We start from the raw sequence: 21,102 nt of genomic DNA, 5'->3' as shown, positions 1-21,102 counted from the left end.
TATAGATTACGTTCACCCCAACAATGTGTCTCGTACTTTGTCCTAAGGTCGAATGGCAGATAAGGCTATTTGGCTTTAAGTATTACGTGAAGAAAGCATATTTTTTTTATTGATTTCTAAGTACACCATTTACGTGTAATAAAGTACATATAATAAACAAGCGGAACCCTCTCCGGCTAATTTCAGTTCTCAGAGGATCCCTTGATATCGGTTAAATAGTATGCATTCTAAGTTACTTTAAGATCTATTATTTGTTCTTATTAATCGTTGATTTCTACACCCATTACCCACCGCTTATCTATAAATAAATAAATATTATATAGCATACACATACGGTCGTCTGTTCTTATGATAAGCAACTTAATGCTTATGTTACAGGTAACACCCGACTCTTATAACTATTTTTTTTAAATATACTTAGATATAATACATATATAAATATATAAATACAAATACAAATATTACACCCAGACTCAAACGGGAATCAGACCCGCAACCCGCAGAACGGGAAGCAGCGCCACTACAACTGCGTCAACGGGCTAGCCAAACTTATAAAAAGAAAAAGGTGTACCAATAACTTCGTTCATAAAATTTTGTCGTAGACTTACTCCTTTAATAATATTTTCTGTCCGTATTCGTGGACAATAGAAAAATGTATTGAACAAAACATTTTAGAGTGTATAAAATTGTTTATTTTAGTTACTTGTAAAGTTTGAATTTTATGTATGTATGTTACTTGGATAATTATTTGAAGGATCCTAGCTTGGAGTTGTTAGAGGTAGAAAGATAGGGATAATGTATACTTTAAGATAAACATCATCATTACAGCCTATACAGTCCACTGCTGGACATAGGCCTCCACAAGTTTACGCCAAAAATAACGTTAACTTATGTGTTTTGCCCATAGTCACCACGCTAGGCAGGCGGGTTGGTGACCGCAGTACTGGCTTTGTCGCACCGAAGACGCTGCTGCCCGTCTTCGGCATGTGTACTTTAAAGCCAGTAGTTGGATGGTTATCCCGCCATCGGTCGGCTTCTTAAGTTCCAAGGTGGTTGTGGAACCTTGTTATCCCTTAGTCGCCTCTTACGGGAAGAGAGGGGGTGGCTAAATTCTTTAGTGCCGTAGCCACACAGCACACACTTTAAGATAAACATATGCTATAGTAATATATTCTACACTAGCGACCTCTATCCTTACATATTTTTTACGCGATAAGTAATCACCAACATATCACATATATTAAAACCTTCTCCGAAACACGCTGCATCTTATGGTATAAGTATTATTCCGATCGGTTCAGTAGTTTTCGCAGTATAAACGAATAAAGAAACCGGCGATTTATTAGTATAGATTATATGAAATTTATTTATGAGCTCAAAGTAAAGTTAATATATACAAAAATATATTTATGTATCTGTTGCAATTGGATTTTTAAACTGAGGTAGGGCACAGCAGGAATTTCCTGCTCAAAATATGGAGCAGCCCAATTAGGGTAGTACCTCGACCTTACAGAAGACCACAGCTAAATAATACTGTTTTCAAGCAGTATTGTGTTCCTGTTGGTGAGTAAGGTGACCAGAGCTCCTGGGGGGATTGGGGATTGGGTCGGCAACGCGCTTGCGATGCTTCTGGTGTTGCTGGCGTGTATAAGCTACGGTAATCTCTTACCATCAGGTGAGCCGTACGCTTGTTTGCCGACCTAGTGCTATAAAAAAAAAAAAACAAAATCAAAATATCTTAAAAATATATTTTTTTAAAATTATTATTTTATTTATGTCTTTTTAGTCAGACAAATTACGTAATCGGTTCAATTCATTAAAACAGTTTACATCATGTGGTTGATTAAGTAATTTTTTAGGGTCAAGAGAACTGATAGCAAGCCCGGAGAAAGATCTCACTCTGCTCAAAGCAACGTAAGCCTGACCTTTAGCAAATAGGTGACTGCTTAAGTCAATAACTATTAGTTTTAATATAATGAAATTATTATTAAAATTATTTGATTGTATTTGGTATTATGTATTTGTTATTGATTTTATTAATGTAATTGTAAATTGGTGTGACATTTATTAATTTTTATTTGTAATTTTAATTGTATGTTTTTTTTAACCATTGTATTTTATTAGAAAGGCTACACCCCGAAGTTGATCGTCGCCTAGGAGGCGAGTTTGGCATGGCATAGGCGTGGGAAAGAGCATAGTCCACATTTTTTAAACTTTAATATTGTATTTCTTTATTAGTATTACGGTAATAATAATCATGATATACCTTTTTAAAATCCTTGTATTGTGCCCTTCAATTTGATACCCATATTGTAGTATTCGAGAAAAAAAAATTTTTTTCATTAACTACAATGGCTTCGCGCAGCCGCCATGTTTGATTTTTTTTAATGTCACGAACGACGAAGTGTGTCGTCGACGATGTGGACGAAGACGAACCTAACGATACCTCAATTATGTAAATCCGTTCAGTGGTTCTGGAAATATGAGGTAGTAAAAAATATTACATACAAACATACATACATACAAGATATGCGCGAAAAACATAACCCTTCCTTGGCAGTCGGGTAATAAAAGTTACTAAAATCTGTTCAGCAGCTATAGAAGTTATCGATTATTATACAATCAGCCCGCAGTGGAGCACAGTGGCTGATTAAGAACCCACATTATTCTAGCTTAGCCAAATAGGGTATTGAAAGCTGTTTTAATACAATTTGGTTTACACGTAAAGAATTACATCGTCATTGTTAGTACAAACCAAATTATCTAGTTATCACTATTTATTATTAGTTATTACTAAGTAAAATTACAAATTGAGTAGTTTTTTCTAAACCCAATATCCAAAAAAAAACACCATTTGAAGTCTTCTTCCATTGACCATTAACTACCATTAAAAGATTTATTTTATAATCTTTAGTGCCAATGTACATTCTCAATATTTACCTTAAAATATTATCTTTACCTAACGGGTCTAATCATATTAAATGTTGATTTATGCTCGGTATAAAGAAGCTCGTAAAAATTCTCCGAGCAAATTATTTTAATTTACGAGGTCTGGCCATTTTAATATACCGTCTCGTTTTTATCTCGGTTAATGTATGTTTACGTTTTATCTTTCGTGTTTAAAGTTTTCCTTTGTTGATGGACGTTCAATTTCTTTGGATATTCCTGAACAATTTTTTTTGTCTTTTTAAAGAAGTTCTGTAGTAGTTAAGTTAGCCAATGCTCTTCGAGAGGGTCAATTTTTTGGAATACAACTAGGTCGATAAACAAGCGTACGGCTCACGTACGCTTGTTTGTTGTTTGTTGTAATTGTAAGCGATTACAAATAGCTTGCGACACCAGAAGCATCGAAAGCGTGTATCTGACACTACCCCCCAATCCCCTCAGGAGCTCTGGTCACCTTACCTACCACAGGAACACAACACCGTGTGTAAGCAGTATTATTTAGCTGTGACTTTCTGTAAGGTCAATACATCCCTAGTCAGGCTGCTCCAGATTTTGAGCAGGATATCTGGTGTACCCTACTTTAGTTTTACGTGTCGCAGGAGTTCATATAATATGATATCCGCTTGCTATTAGGCTGAGGATACGCATTTATGCGACCCTTTTAGTGCAATAAAAGTAAAACATTCATCTAAAAATAATTATTTGAAAATAAACTTCCATGTTTTGACGTACAAGTTAACAGAGAGATATGAAGTAAGCGCTGCTTATGCATTTACTTGTGCTTTACATATTAGAGCATTTAACCGCAAATCCAATAATGAATTTTTAAAATCAATTTTGCTTTTGAACCGATCGTAACCGAGCAACGAAATTAGGTCATAGGCTTATCAGGGCATCCTAGACCTAATATATGTGGCATGTGTTTTGGCGGACCGCCTGAAAACCTAGTGTTTACTGAATGTCCTGGGTATTATGTGCTTACATGAATATTCAGCATTGTTCTGCTTGACCAGTAACTCGCTTCCTACGGTATTTTGTGGTATGATTTCTGCTCGAAATTTAACTTGTAAATGCAATAATACCATATTGTACACTAAGGACTTTGTATTTTATTATGTGCTGATAATATTATGTTTTAGCGTGTATCTTTGCTTACCGTTATGAATATTTTAGATGTATAAAGTAAGGGTGGAGATATGGTAGGATAGATATTTGTGGCAAATTGACAATATACTCCTGAACCGTTTATTATCAATTTGATGCAGTTCTCTCATCTTCTCTTTTCTTCTTGAGTAAAACTCTTCTCCTCTGTAGGAAAATGATTGGGGCTTCTTTCTTCTCGCTGCACTAATGTAGCAGATAATTTCTTGGCCTAAAATTATAACAGTAAGTAATAATAATTGTGTTTGTTCGCAAACCAAAAAAAAACCGACTTCAATTACATCGACTTACTTGTCGACAACAACGTAAGTAGATAGAAAAATTAACAAACGCTAGTCTTCACTACGATTTTCAAGGGTTTCCCTCGATTTCTCTAGGATTCCATCATCAGATCCTGGTTTCCTTATCATGGTACCAAACTTAAGATATCTCCTTTTCAACAAAAAAAGAATTATCAAAATCGATTCATAAACGACGAAGTTATCCCCGAACATACATAAAAAATATATATACGGTCGAATTGAGTAACCTCCTTCTTTTTTGATGTCGGTTAAAAAGAACATTTAAAAAAACATGCGTGTGTGTGTATTAAATATCTGTTTATTGTTGTGTGTGTGGAATAAAAAACTTTCTGCTTCTTTAAAGTCGGTTAAAAAAGTAAATGTATTAATGCGATATGGTTATCAAGAGGATGTCAATAACTTCTTTCATCGCCTTATCTATTTCTGTTACTTCATATATTGCATTATCTGTTTCGTGTAATCACTTAACATAAAGCGTATCACTTGACTATTCTGAAAGTAGTGCCATGAGTAATAAAATAAAATGTCTGTGTGTATAAAAGTTTGTCAGAAATTGCTGCCTTTTCATGACATTTATTCTGGCAGAACAGAGCGCCGCTCTATGTGTCCGTCAAAACGTGTTAGAGATATTAGTCGGACACTCGTGTCTTGATTTATTTGTAATTTAAATAAAAACATTTGTACTGGCCATAAAGGTATTTGCCGTGGTCTGGGTGTTTGTGCAGTGCTTGTGGGTCTCCCCACCGTGCCTCAGAGAGCACATTAAGCTGTCGGTCCCGGTTGTTATCATGTACACCTGATAGCGATCGTTACTCATAGTAGGGAATATATCCGCCAACACGCATTGGAGCAGCGTGGTGGATTAAGCTCTGATCCTTCTCCTACATGGGGAAAGAGGCTTGTGCCCAGTAGTGGGATATTACAAGCTGAAGCGTAAATAAAAATCAAAGCATTGTAAAAAAGATATTCTTAGAAAAGATTTGGAAGTAAGACCTTATTCCCATTTTTATACTAAGACAACTAGATTATCTTTTAAAGTATAATTTATTCGCTACCAGCGACCCGCCGCGGCTTCGCACGGTCACAAAAACTATCAGTGTTCCTCTACTATATTATGCATGTATTATACATATAAACCTTCCTCTTCAATCATTCTATCTATTAAAAAAAACCGCATCAAAATCCGTTGCGTAGTGTTAAAGATTTAAGCATACATAGGGACAGAGAAAGCGACTTTATTTTATACTATGTAGTGACAAGCTGTTCCCAGCGGTTTCACACGCGTTGATTTTAAAAACAAAATGTAGCCTTCCTCAATAAATGGGCAATCTAACCCTGAAAGAATTTTTCAAATTGGACCAATAGTTCCTTAGATTAGCGCGTTAAAACAAACAAACAAAGCCTTCTTGAACTTTAGCTTTATAATATTAGTATAGATTTCTATTCATAAACTAGACTGCGCATCGTTAATATTAGTTTTTTTTTTTTTTTATTAATTATTGTTGAGGAAGACAAACAGTTAAAATAAATACAATATAAATAAATTTGCAAACAAAAACATTAACCAAAAATGTGTCCACAAATAAAAATAAAAAATAAAGTAGTTCTTATTATATCTGTCTGTTATACATTGTTTTTTTAATCTACGTTTGTTAATTTTCTTTTTTTAAATATTACTACAGCTAACATATTATATAAATATACTTATTGTTCAACCCTTTCTCTGTAGTTGACATAATGTTACATCTTTATTTACATATCCCCCACGCAATGACCGCATTATTCCGATTAATTGAAACGTCTCCCACGTCAGAACCGGTTAAACGGAAAAAAAGTCACATTACAATGTCAGTGAAATGTAAACCCTTCTCGCTGAAGGTCCAATGTGTATTGAAATTTTGTGAAGATGGGATGAGAGGTAGATGTATATTAATTTTTAACCCACTTTTTTATATGTGATGCCTCATAACTTTTAACTGGGTAGGCCGATATCGGTGATTATTTTTATAATCGGAAGGTGGAAGGAAGTGATTGTTATGTAATCCTATTTTAATTTTACGATTTGATGAGTACTTTTTTAAATGTCTAATAATGCGTATTTACTTGACAATTTGTTGTGGGTTCGTTTTTTGCCTGAGTCTTGGTGTAATATTTGTATATATATATATATATTAAGGTATATATCTTCGGGGATAACTTCGTCGTTTATGAACCGATTTAGATAATTCCATTTTTACGTTTTAATTGGTAATCCGATTTTGATTCTTTTTTTTTTTTTTATTCGAAAGCTGCTACTTGTAACATGTTTCCTTTTAAATTTGATCGAGATAATGAATAATAATGCGTATTTACTTGACTATTTTTTCGTCTACCTACGTTGTATTACTAGGAGATGTAATTGAAGTCGGTTTTTAGCTAAGTATATCAGCCGGCTGTTACCTATAACACAAGCATTAGGTTTCTTAACTTAGAAACAGACGACTGTGTGTGAATGTTATGAGATATTTATTTATTGATTTATTGTATTCCTGATTATTGTGAACGAAGAAAGATCACTATTAACGGGCTTAGTTACATTTTTGTTATACTTTCAAATCGTAGGACTATGTAATTGGTTATCTTAAGTAGTTTAATTCTAATTTTTTAATAGTGATCAAGTTTTAATTGACTTGAAAAAAGAAAATTTTTATATCTCTATGTATTTTTAATATTCCTTACCTCAAACCTTCAATAAAATTTTAATGATTTTTTTTAATGCTTGGTAGATTGTATTATCAGCTTAATCCTAATTAAATGAGAAAATAAAATAGGGAAAATGTTTTATGAACGAAAATTTCGTTTTAAAATTATTTTTAAATTAGTAATTAAAAAGTTTCAATAAACTCATTATCAAAATCGTTAGTTATAAATAATGTAAAGTTCCGAGATAACTGTTACTCCACACGTGAAGCAGAGAATCCAAAATGTAATTACGGACATTCTGAACATATGGCGTAAATTTATGTAAATATACCCTCATTCTGAATTAGAGTTTAAATTTGAATAAATATTACGATAAAAGTAGTTTTAGTTGAATTCACAAAATCTAGACTTTCCTAAAGCTATACTAAGCTGTACATACATGTATTATTATGTAACTGATATATATATATATATATATATATATATATATATATATATATATATATATATATATATATATATATATATATATATATATATTTGTCACTAGGTCAGCAAACAAGCGTACGGCTCACCTAAGCGATTACCATAGCATATAGACACCTGCAACACCAGAAGCATCGCAAGCGCGTTGCCGACCCAACCCCCAATCCCCCCAGGAGCTCTGGTCACCTTACTCACCAACAGAAACACAATACTGCTTGAAAACAGTATTATTCTCCCCCATCTATTACCCCAGTCGGACTGCTCCATATTTTTAACAGGAAATTCCTGCTGTGCCCTACCTCAGTTATATTCTATTTATATTCTCAGTAAGTACAGTCAACATCACAACTGTGATATCTATAATAATAACTGCTCTGTTATGGTGCGTGTAGGCGCCTAAAACACCAACGGTTTGCAGGTTCAATTGCCGCTCGGGATGGATATTATATTTGTGGATATTATGTACAGCAGGAAATGTCTACCCGCATTAAAGCTGAATAGTGGATTAAGCTCCAATCCTTCTCTTATATGTTGAAAGAGGCCTATGCCCAGCAGTGAAATGTTACTGAATCGTGACCGTGGTGTGATGTTTATCCCTACTAATATTGTAAATGTGAATGTAAGTTTGTTTGTTGCGCTTTCACGCGAAAACTACTTAACCGATCATCATGAAACTTTGTACACATATTCCTGGAAGTATAAGAAGTAACATAGGATACTACTGATTAAAAAAAAAATCAATGCGAGCAAGGTCGCGGGTAAAAGCTAGTAATAGATAATCTTAAAAACTACTACACTGATTTAAAAAGTTCTGTCACATGGAGAATGCTACGATATCACTGATTGACAAAGCCTATATTTTAACGGACGAAAACGGAACAGACAAAATTTTATCCTCAAAACGTCAAAAATTGATGGTAGTTTTCCATGTCCTAAGTACCAGAAGGTTGTTCTGAAGAGATTCTAGCATTTGTACATATTTCTATGTTTGTCATCAATGTTATTATTTTTTTGTGTGTACAATAAAAAGTATTTTCTGTTGTTAATAGCTGGAAATTATTGTGTACCTATAATATTGATAGTTTCATTTATTTTCTAAACTCTTTCAACTTTATTACTTGAGAATTATTATAAAAAATAATGGTCAAAGGCTAAGATCTAGACTAGGTAAAATCGAATTAGAAAAACCGAATTATGGGGTTTTTGGGTGTGGAGGGTGGAGGATGTAGGGGAATCTATACAAGGTAACACTATCACAACTCAAAACCCCATGGTTATGGAGATATCCATGGTTAAAGTTTTGAGGTTAGAAGAAGAATTTAAAGCTATTATAATACCTTTGAGCTCGTACTGTTTGTATTGACTGTGACAAATCGACACTTTTAAACAAAATAACGCTTCAGACATAATATTCTAATAAAATTAGTAACATTGCGTGCTAGAATATAGGTTTAGAAATTGGAAAAATACCCAAAACCGAATCGGAGCACCCCACTGTCCACGTGGCCTTGGTCTGTCCTACCCCTAGAGTGTTTTTTTTGTGCCGCGTAGGCGCGGAGGGAGGGCAGCCTTCGCCCGCCGTGCGAAAGCGCGCGAACGAATGCGTAGAGGAGCGGCTGAGGCTGGTCGCCTTCGGCGACGCTGTGGAACGGAGCATGACTGAGCGTGCTTTCGCACGCAAGGGCGAAAGGGCTGCACTTCCCGCAGCGCCGGAGCCAAGCATTCCTCTAACTTTCGAAATTCTTCTTCTAACCTCAAAACTTTAACCATGGATATCTCCATAACCATGGGGTTCTGAGGTGTGACAGTGGTACCAGGGGTAGCGTGCCCCACCCTCTCCCCCCCCCCTTCCCCCCACGGTCCCGAAATTCGGTTTTACCTAATCTACCTAACCTAAGCTAAGCTACTTACCTAAGCTTTACCTGGTCAAAAATTACATCACATTCTGCATCTTACATTGTTACATTGTGGTCTACAGCTATAATCAATCAATTGTCTAAACTAACTGATAGCTTAATTTAAAAATATATATTAATACACATGGTTTTAAATATAATCACTTCACAAACTTGTAAACTTTTGCTCGTTCTAGCGTAGTTTCCAAAAGATCCTTGGGTTGTCTGGAAGAAATGGCTAAATAGCCATAAATCCGCCCATTGTACTTCACAGTCTGTAAATGTTTCTTTAAATGTGTTTATTGTTTAAAATGTAGTTGTGGTGTACAATAAAGTATAAATAAATAAATAAGATCTTGACAAGTATCGACCATGGTACCGCAATTCTTCTTAGTATACAAGACTTACAAAAAAAAGCACTTACAAAAGTTAACAATTTGGTAAATAGTAAAAAAAAAAAAAAACCGCCCAAAAATAAACATCCGCAGAACACACCAACTCGACCTAAGAACTTTAAAATGAAAAAAAAAGGAACGCATCTCTCTTCAAACGTTTTCAAATTTGTTTTCTCCAGAGGCAATATTCGGGTTAAAGGAAGTTTTACGTGAAATGTACCTTATTTTAATGCAGTAGAGTTAAATTTAGCTCGAAAGTAAAAAGACATTTCAATGTAGAATCAACATAACTCACTCCTCTCAGAACTTTAACAAAAGTTGAAATTTTATCGAAATTCGAAATATTTCCTGAATATCGAGAGTATGATTTAGTGATGAAGTTTTGTTTACATAACGGGCGATTTGTTACGAACTTAGTGCCGTTATGACCTCAATAACAGTAACAATTTACGAATAATTTCAAATGATCTCCTTGAAAGTATTAGTTTTGCAACTCGAGAATGTTGAATTTCAATACAAATCGTAGATGTTAAAATTTTTCATATAATTTTCACAAAAACTAGTTTTTTACTTGTATCAATATTTATGGCTATTGTTAGACTAGTAGGACTCCTGTTTATTATATAACACTAAGAAAAGCATTAAATAAAACAACGTATACATACCGTGTTTAAGATACGAATAAGAAAATTAGTCAAATAGTAACTTTACCTACACATCATCATCATCATCATCAGCTGTCGCAGTCCACTGCGTGACATAGGCCTCCACAAATTTCTTACTTAATTATATTATTTATTAAACTAATTTAATCACAAGAATTTCATACAATTCTTGCGGTTAAATTAGTTTAATTCCCAACAAACATTTACGACGTTGAGTAGACGTTTTGGTGACAACTTAATGTTATTTAGTATAATCGTATAAACGACATTAGAACGTTTACTCGACGGCATTAGGGCCCATTTTATTCAACTTAAGGCGCTAAGAGTTTCGTGTAACAGTCATATAAATACCTATATAGTCGCATAGGAGTCATATACACGTTGGCGATTTGACTACATGTCATGTAATGATAGCTGTCGCGGCGTGTATTCGACTTCGTGTCGAGTAATAGCACACAATATGACGTTTATCTAACGTATTCGTTGTATTATTGTCATTTAAAGATGATACTTTTATATTGAACGAATGAAAAATTGTAACAGATTATAAACATAATACACACTAATTGAATTTGGCAGTTTTTTTGACAGCTGAGTTAAAATATTGTATTTTTTACTTTGTTGATGTGATAAAACCATTTCATCAGTTACAAACCATTGTGCAATCAAATTTACTGATTAATGTGAGGTAACTTTGTAACAAATTTTTCATGCGCTTTTAAAATTTTAATGTTTTCGTATATTTTTATTAATAATTTATTAAGTGACTGCGTTATATGACAACTATATAACTTCCCGACGTATATACTGCGTACATATTGTAAATGTGTACGCCATGACAGTTGATTTAGGGATCAATAATAAAATAATAAAACGCCTAGCTAACTTATTTCAAATAATTTATATTTTCAGGACAGAAGAATTTACGAGACATATAACTTAGTTAAGTCTGAATAATACTTTTTTTTTAGGTAAACCCCACAATTATGATCCATATTTATGCGGATGTTGATAAGTTTTTATCGAAGATGGACTTCATCGAAATGATATGCGCACATTTGAAATGGCCGTGGTCATTAACTCATTTTATATTTTGTTCTCGTTGTTATGGATGTGGTTTCCAGATAGCCCGTGGAAATAGACCGTTACATTTTGTTTTAACAGACAAAAATGTAAATAATTTATTACGTTATGGTTTATTTTGGTGCCCCGACTGCAAGTATTTTGCTATCTATAATCATTTTCCAGAAGACGAATGCGAATATTGTAATTAGTCAATAATGTGGTAGGTGGGTAGGTGTGATACCTAAACCTTCCACTTGTAAATTATATAATTATTTAGCAAGCAAAAAGATTACAAATTTAAATTTTATTATTTGTTATGTTGCGATTTTGTACCTATGTTCTTTTTGTGACATTTTATTTTTTGTAATTTTTGATGATGTTATTAGATAATTAAGATAATGTAAAAGAAAAGTAATAAAAAGAATATAAAAAATATATATATAAGAAGGTTTGTAACGATTAACGCACATTAACGGGTTTAAACGTGATTAAAACTTTTACTAAAGTCTTATTATTAGTTTTCAAGAAATATTTATAAGTTGCCTGTTGTATAGTAATTTTGTATAATCTATTGTGAGATTATTAGCTACATAAGATGTTTCAATATGGCAAACCAAATGAAGGTATTAGTTTGTTAATTTACATTTATGGATCAAAAGGCGATTTCAGTTTTTCCAAATCTAGCAATATTTCAAAGCTTCGCTTAATTTTGATTTCAAATAAGTGTTACATTTTGACTAACTTGAAATATTAATAACGTTCTTGAGGATAAATAAAAAATTAAACAATTTTTACTACCTTTTTTATTACCTATTTCTTAAATGTATGAATAAGCGGAACATAATATATATTTGAGTTGTATGAAACACTAACCAATTTACACTTGTATATCAGTAATATAATATTTGGCTTCAGTTTTCGAAATTTCATCCTCATATATCATAAATATATTAAGATATGAAGATTTCATAGGCGTTTCATAAACATTGTTCCTTAAGTTTAAAATTAGATTTCCATTTATTTGAATACATCCCTCGTTGCAGGTAGCAGAACGCAATTCAACAAGGTGGTTGTTGTTAGCCAAAAACCACTTATTTCCATTATCAGTTGAGAGGATAAAGGTTTCAAGTTGAATCACTGTCTTGAATTTATTTCCATATTTGTAACTTTTCATCGAAGGATAGTTCATAACTATCCTTCGTAGTATCGTTTCTTAAGTTTTCTATTACTATTAGCAATTTTCTGAAGTGGCCGATTTCCATTTCTAATCATTCTCTTTATTTAACTTAATTTATTTTCAAAAGGATAAGCATTGTCTTCATTTTCGGACGCTGAATAACTGTCTTCAACTTCAGAATATGAACAAGAGTCCTGAACTTCGGCAAATGAACTGCGGTGTACACTTGTAGTATTTTGGTTAAACTTGCATTTACCTGTGATACGGAACCCTTCTTATTTGCCTCAGTCACAGCTTGAGCTTGAGTTCTATTACTTTGTATGAAAGTACGTGCTTGAAGCGAATGATAGTTGTTTTTAACTTTTCTTTTGAATGCACCACTTCTTTTAATACTTTTCCAATTTTTTCGATTCATGTTGTACAAAACAAGTAAATAAATTTTAATATGACTTTGATTTCAAAATGGTGGAAGTTGTTTACAAGGTTATTATAACCCTTTAATATGAGTATTAATTAAATAACGGTTGTATTATCATTTTTGTAATACTTTAGGATGTATACAAGTTACACTAGTACACTTATTATATAATGGTTACAAGTACTACGTGTAAACAATTACTATTCGTTTAGCAGATGTTTAAAAGGTAATTATATGACAAAATTAATAGTATTATGACGTTTACACTACGAAAACGTTTACACGACGAAAAGTTGTATATGCAAGTTTTATAGATGTCTTCATAGACACTATTATATGACGATTGTAAAGAAATGTCGAAATAACGTCTATACGACAATGTTATACGACAAAAAATCTATATGTCTATTTGGACACATAATGCACCATAACATGACGTAGAGTTACAAAAAATACTGTAATATAACTTTAATAAGACTCAAAGTCATATAATTGTTTGATTATATGACAAAAATGTTTGTTGGGATTACTACTTAAATTTTAAGTTCTTTTCGTGCAACTCGGCGTTAGACTTTTTTCTTAAATCTTAAAGTAATAAAGATAACAAAAGTACGATTTAGGATGTAGATTAATAGTCTTTACTGATATTTGTTCCTCTATGTTCCTATGTTAAATATGGATATTTTATCTATGGTTTCTAGTACTTGTAATATTTAACTCAATTCAAATGTTTAAAACTTACTAACTTACTTCTCACAATGTTTATGGCTAAAATAATATAATAATCTTAGTTACAGATATTAACAAACCACTAAATCCACACAAACGTCAGTTATTATTTATTTCGAGTTGAACAAATCTAATTCACTTTTGAGGCGAAATTAATTCAAAACGTCAAGTGAAACAAAACTATGAAACGCTAACAAATAAACGGGCGCCATGACAGATGACAACCGATGTCAGGTTTCCCGCCAATTTAGATAACCGTTATGACGGATTGTTTATAGAGTAAAAATATTTGCGTTGTTTTTTTTTCTATAATTCTATTTTGTGCGTTCCGTTTAATTTATGACTTTTATCTATAATTTTATTTTATTTTTAAATTGATTTGTGTAATATTGGTTTTTATTAATTTATAAGTCATATTCACGTTTGTAAATGAAATGAATGTGTTAGTATATTATTTTTTCTAGTAAAATTATATATTAGGAAATCTAGTAAAATTTTGAAGAAAATTATAAAAAAATATAACTATATATATATTCACTAAATTAAAGTAATAAATATATTTATATTAGTTTTAATTAATACAAATTGAAAAAATCAAAATGAAAACAATAAATTAAAATAATTATTAGTAAATGAGGGTGTAACATTCTCAATAATTTTAATATAAACCTTCAAGTATTTATTTAGAATTACTAAATTTTATATTTTATAGATACAATAATTCTAAAACAGTATATATAAAGACAAGACAATACAAAACAAATATGTCTATACGTCATCAGTAAAAACAAACATAACAAATCCATTATTTCGCTTATTCACGTCCCTCGTCACGGTTTCATAAAAAAAGGCAAAGACATTGACAGCTACCGCGTGACATTTCATTTGGCGCGAGATTTGACAGATGTGTCAATAAATAGTTTTTTTTACGACTTTATTATACTCTGTCAACTTTTTTCCTATATCAAAAAGTTTGTATATTGTTAAAGAATTTTGTAAATTAATCTACACTAATATTATAAAGAGATTATACAATGTGAATGTTTCATTTTCATTAAACGACTTTCAAAAAAGGGGCAGGTCTCATTTCAATTGTATTTTTTTATGGATGTTACGTATAGCTTTTTACTGTATGGACCGATTTCGTTAACTCTTTTTTTAACCAAAAACTTTTCATATGATCCGGTTTTAATTTAAAGATATGCTGAGTGGTTTTTAATTATCCCTATAACGCATAATTTGTTGATTATTCTTTCGTCAACTTAAGTTGTATTACGTGTCGATGTAATTGGGGTCGGTTTTTTTTTTTTTAATTTGTACGATTTTATTTTTGTGTTACCCACACATTAGGGAATTCTAAACATTTTTTTATATCATATCAAAAATCGATCGTTCCAGCGGGGATCGAACCTGCATCTCCGACTGACCGTGTCGGTGCTCTAGCCAATAAAGCTATAGATCGATTTACCCGTTAGATCGAAATTCTCGATATGATGATTTTATATTCGGTTTAAGCGAACCGTGGCGCCGTCTATAGTGAGTTCTTTACAGAAATCCGTAACTATTCAGTCTGTTTTTTTTTTTCGTTTGCGAGCAAACATAATTATTTTCTATACCCATATATAGACGATTTACTTTGGGATATATGTACGTACCTCTTGAGAAATCTCAAAGCTTTAAGTCAAATATTGAAACTAACAGGAAAAGATTATTAAATTATAACTATGTATTGCCAAGCTGTTGAGTGTGATACAGTGGACCAAATCTTGTATTTAAATACGTTCGAAGGTACAAAAGCTGTCTAGTTTGCACAGTTAGCATTTACCCTGCTTTCTGATCCAAGTTTGCGTGTTTGATTTCCAACCAGATTATAGATAATATATTATTTTAGTATATATTTTCTATAATGAAGTGCGATTATGTCTATCAATTGACTGTTGAAATTAAATTAAATTAAAATTACGAAAATGGCTATCACGAAAACATAGGCATTAGCTTACCTTAGGATGTCAAACATAGGTGGCGAATGCTAGCGCGACTCCATCTCGCCCCACCCAGGCGGATATGCTCACACGTGGTGGTTTTTTAGTCAGTAGGAGTCTGACATAACCCTCTGGCGCCACCGCGCTGGAGGGTTATCCATGAAGGATTTTCCCTACGTAAAAAAAAGGATGTCAAAGATAATCACATTAATAAACATACAAATTTAATTATCAGTATAACAAACTCATATTCAGTACACATTTACATATCAAATAATACTCAATCAAAAAAGATCCCCACAATCAATGCTCACAGTTTCAATTAAAATTCTACGCTCGTAACGGGTAATATAAAATTAAGATCGTAAACAATCAAATAATATTAAAAATCATGATCATTTATTAAAAAAACGTATCAGTATGAATATTACGTAAAACAAAATCAGAGCAATCAAGTAATGACATTAAGTACCTCGTGATTGTACGGAAAGGGACATTCTTTCACATAACTGTTTAAATTTGTATTATTTTTTGGCGTATTTGCATTGATCATACTTTCTGCTGAGCTGTTAACCGACTTCCAAAAAGGAGGAGGTTCTCAATTCGATTGTATTTTTTTATGTATTTTACTTCAGAACTTTTGACTGGATGGACCGATTTCGACAATTTTTTTTAAATCAAAAGGTGGTGCATGTCGAGTTATATCTAATAATGCGTTTTTACTTGACTATTTTTTCGTCGACGTTGTACTATACCGCATAACTTTTTACTGGGTGTACTGATTTTAATGATTTTGAATTTAATCGAAAGCTGATACCTATTTATCATGTGATTACATTTAAATTCCATTAGATCTGATAACAACTTTTTGAGTAATCTTTGATAACGCGTATTTATGTGACTAGTTTTTCGTCTACCTACGTTATATTACTTGTCGATGTAATTGAACTCGGTTTTTTTTTTTTCGTTTGCGAGCAAATACAATTATTTATTGCAGGTATGCAAATACAGAAATTCCTAGTTATTCCTGTTACTACCTTTTTCAGCTGATTAAATATATAGATTTATTAAGCTCATAGTAAATATATGTTTAAAAAATAGCTTAAAAATAAAGAAAATATCTTAAACTCAATTGGCATAGTATTCTTTGGCGATTTTAATGAATAAAAAAAATGTTTAATACAATATATATTCAATCTATTTTAGAATATTTCAAATAAACATATATTTACCTCAACCTCATAAAACCTAACTTCAACTTAATAAAAAAAATAATACAAATAAATTTATGCGTAGACTAATTAAAATATTTCGAATAACTTCCTAACTTTAGGACGTCTGACACTACAGTCCTCCGTGACCATGGTTGCTGTAAAGTATCCTAAACGTCGGGCATCTAAAAAACTTAATAAGCCGCAATAAAATCCGAAACAGTTGTTATAAATATTATATAATAAACAATAATAATAACAACATAACATAATAAACATTATAATAATAAAAATAAAAAAATCGAAGAGATATTTTTTTATGATTTAGACAATCAGCTGAAATTCAAAATCTTAAACAAGGTAAAATAGAGAATGTGATAAGCATTTCAACATACAAAATAAACCCTCATAGAAAAAAATTTTTCAATATAATGAGTGAAATTCGCGTAAACATTAGCAAACAATAAAATAAATAAGACTTTTGTAAATAAAATACAATTTGAAATAAACTCGACGCTCATTAACATATATCGACAAACACAGTTACATATTATTAATAAAACAGTAAACTAGAAAATGATACAAAATGTTACATCATTACAGTGTACTAGATATGTTGTGAGCAAATTAAGCATCTAATTAAAATTTCCATACTAAAGCTTGTAAAAAAACTATCCAAGCTTTATGCACGCGAGTGTACGTTTCAAAACGAGGAGAATAATGACAAGGTACACTTAAATCTTTTAAGCCCGTTAACGAGCTTTTGCTATTTTAAAAATATTATACAAATTTAATTGTAATGAAAATACGTCAGTTAATTTTCTGATTGGAGTTACTATGTTTTTATATTTGGATTTTGTTACTGTAATATTTCCACTACCACCCTGGAACTTATAAAGCTGACCGATGGCGGGATAACCATCCAACTGCTGGTTTTGAAATACACAAGCCGAAGACGGGCAGCAGCGTCTGCGGTGCAGGCACCATACGGTCACCAACCCGTTTGCCCAGCCTGGTGACTATGGACAAAACAAATGTGTATATATAGCGCCATAATGTCTTGCGCGAACTTTTGGAGGACTACGATAAGCTGAAGTGACTTTAATACTTTCAATAAATATTAAATTTGAAGAATAGTAAATCGTGTTGTTAAAAAGTAATATTATATATAATATTATATTTTAACAAGATCTACATTTTTAAAATAACCGAAAAAAACCTACATATGTAGGATTTTTAAGAAATGATAAAACAATAGCTTGATTTTTCTTGTTCAAGTTGATTGTAATCAGAATAATTTAAATACATTGATTAAATTAATAATATAATTTTCATTTTCGTAAATTTGAGATTTCTCGTTAATACTTATAAATATTTATAGATTAAAACATTTTTTCTTGTTCCAGTTAAACCTAAATCCGTGGAAATCAGAACTGGCGACGGTCTGGTGCTATCTGAAGGCGCAGTCTTCGGACCTCTGCTAGAGAGGACGAAGGTCAATATCACTTGCTTGGTGTTGGGTGGGAAACCACAGCCGAAGGTCACTTGGTACTTCAATGGAAAGGAAAAAATGGATGGTGAGTACCTTATTTCATTTAAAATTGAGGCAAAACCCGTTTATTGTGTATTCCGAACTAGATTGTACTATTTTTGGAACGAAGTTCCTTACGGCAGGTTTGTCATTTGGCTGGGCGACCGAACTGAAAAAAATGTGATACCAAAACCGTAAGAAAAATATATAACGGAAGTGACGTAATATCAGTCACACGACTGTATAATATGACGTTTGTAAAACTAAAAAATTACTAGAAAACTTTTTTTAAATTATTTATGTAATTTTATACTGTTGACAAAAATAAATAAAGATACATTTTTTTTATTTTACTTAATAGTTTGAATTATTATTATTATTATTATTATTATTTTGTTTGATTTATTTTACTTTACGGTATTTGTTATTTTCTAAAATACTAAATTTCCTAAATAATTTTACGTACATAATTAATTTTTTAAGATTAAACTAAAAGCTAATCGGAAAATAACTTTCTACTAAGTAGTTTCCAATCGATTTTCTGTCATATAAGAGATAAATTTTAGGACAAAAAACCAAATTGTTTTTGGTCGTCAGTCTTCAGATTAAGAGCCGTCGAATAAAAAAAATAACCTAACATACCTAAGCTCAAAATCTTTACAAAAAAAAATAACCCTAACCTATCTAACTTTCCAAATTTGACCGTTTATTGGCATAATTTTGTTACAAAATTAATTTGACGGGTCTTAATCTGAAGACTAGCCTTGTTTTTTTTTTATAAAATGATCTGTCTCTTCGTATGTTTGTCAAATCAGGTATGATCTCTCTCCGTATCTTTAATTTTATAAATTATCTCGCAAAAGACAGTATTTAATTTATAATTATGATATTTAAAATTTGAGCCGAATAAGTATTTTCTAGGCACTGAACTTTGAATATAAATGAATAAACGCGTTTTATTCAGTACTAATTAACATGAACTAGACAATGATTCTCAATTATTTACGCGGGAGTCCAATTCTCACTTGCTCTTTTCATAATATACTTTCAAACTCATGGCGTTTTTGATCTTACCAAATATGTAAAAATTGCATGCAGTACATAATATCTGTATACGGTCAATTTTTACATTACATAACGTATAACAGTTAGTATAACGTTAAAAATAAAATTCCAATAGGTTGCTTTGCTTGGGAGGAGTAGGTAAACGTTACACATGTAAATAATGTAAGATTAAGCTAGACATAAGTATATTATTATAATTAAGGAAAAAATCTATAATAATAATAATAAAAACATAGATAAATTATACCATTCATTAGAATAAGAACCGGTCGGTGGACTCACGTCTCTTTTAGAGACATTAAGTTAGTCTAACTTGAACAGCGATGTTACTGAGTAACGCCTACCTTGATATAAAAAAAATATAAAAATAAAAATTGCATGTTTTTTGAATAAAAAAGGACATGGGTTCAAAAGCCCGTGGATCTATATCACTTGTATAAAAATAAAAATAAAAGTATAACAGTTTATCAAGATTAGAGGTCTCATCAATTATTAAGTACTATCTTATTTAAGAAAACAAATCTTTCATAATTAGTTTTTACAGAACCATAAAATTAATTTAAGTGGGAAAGAATTTAAGATGTTAGAATAGACCACAACCCATAGCTTGCTAAATGAAAATGATGATCAGAATAAAGAAATGTTCTAGAAATTCTGCAAACGCTGACGTGAATATTTTTTTCCATTAAATGTGAACAGGCTCCTTTTGCGGTTTTACCTGAAAATACCCTTTTGTTTCGCCTGTATTTTGTGTTTTAACATTTCTACGTCTTTTTTGCACGCTGCATCGAACTCTACCAATATATCAGAATGCGGTATTTTAAAATGTTTTATGCTATATCTGTGATCGTTCTGATATGTAATGATTCACGTTTTATTAAGCTATCAAAATCTTTATCACAAATAATGATGAAGAGATTCTTACAAAATTTAAGTGAGTTAAAAATTATCCCACTACAATATCAAATTTAATTTTGAATGATCACGTAATGACCACATAAAGTTTTCAAATTATGAGGTCGCCAGTTTGATTCCCACTAATGTCGACTCTACAGAGCGTAAATTATTTATCCTGTTCTTGGCAGTTTTGATTATGTAATAGATATTTCCTTGCCTGGGGCACATAATTTCATCTAGAAAGTATTTAAGTGATGCGTTACCAAAATTAGAATCCAAACAGCACATCAAATAAACTAATAAAATCGATCTTCAAATATACAGCAATTTCGGTACCTAGATATTCCATTCTAATTACGATACGATACAATTATGCTAGTAACATTCCGCTACTGGGTATAGGTTCTTTTTCCATGTAGAAGAAGGATTGGACCTTAATCCAACACCTGCTTCTCTGCGTACTGGCGGATAAGGCTACTATAAGTAAGGATCGTT

The 21,102-nt window shown here is 31.7% G+C and overlaps 1 protein-coding gene and 1 long non-coding RNA gene across 2 annotated transcripts in view; both read left to right on the top strand.

Moving 5' to 3' along the window:
- Positions 1-21,102, top strand: part of LOC123667622 — a 534,718-nt gene that overhangs the window by 421,285 nt on the left and 92,331 nt on the right. Inside the window, exon 4 of the mRNA XM_045601487.1 lies at positions 18,521-18,691. Within this exon, the coding sequence (XP_045457443.1) occupies positions 18,521-18,691 (171 nt within the window). The remainder of the gene's footprint in view (positions 1-18,520; positions 18,692-21,102) is intronic.
- On the top strand, positions 11,189-11,724 carry LOC123667624. The gene is made up of 2 exons (XR_006745465.1): positions 11,189-11,220; positions 11,504-11,724. It is a non-coding gene; the product is annotated as an uncharacterized LOC123667624 (long non-coding RNA).

This window comes from Melitaea cinxia, chromosome 28, assembly GCF_905220565.1.
Source record: "Melitaea cinxia chromosome 28, ilMelCinx1.1, whole genome shotgun sequence".
NCBI lineage: Eukaryota > Metazoa > Arthropoda > Insecta > Lepidoptera > Nymphalidae > Melitaea > Melitaea cinxia.
Note: the sequence above shows the minus strand (reverse complement) of the source record. Positions and strands in the feature narration are given on the sequence as shown.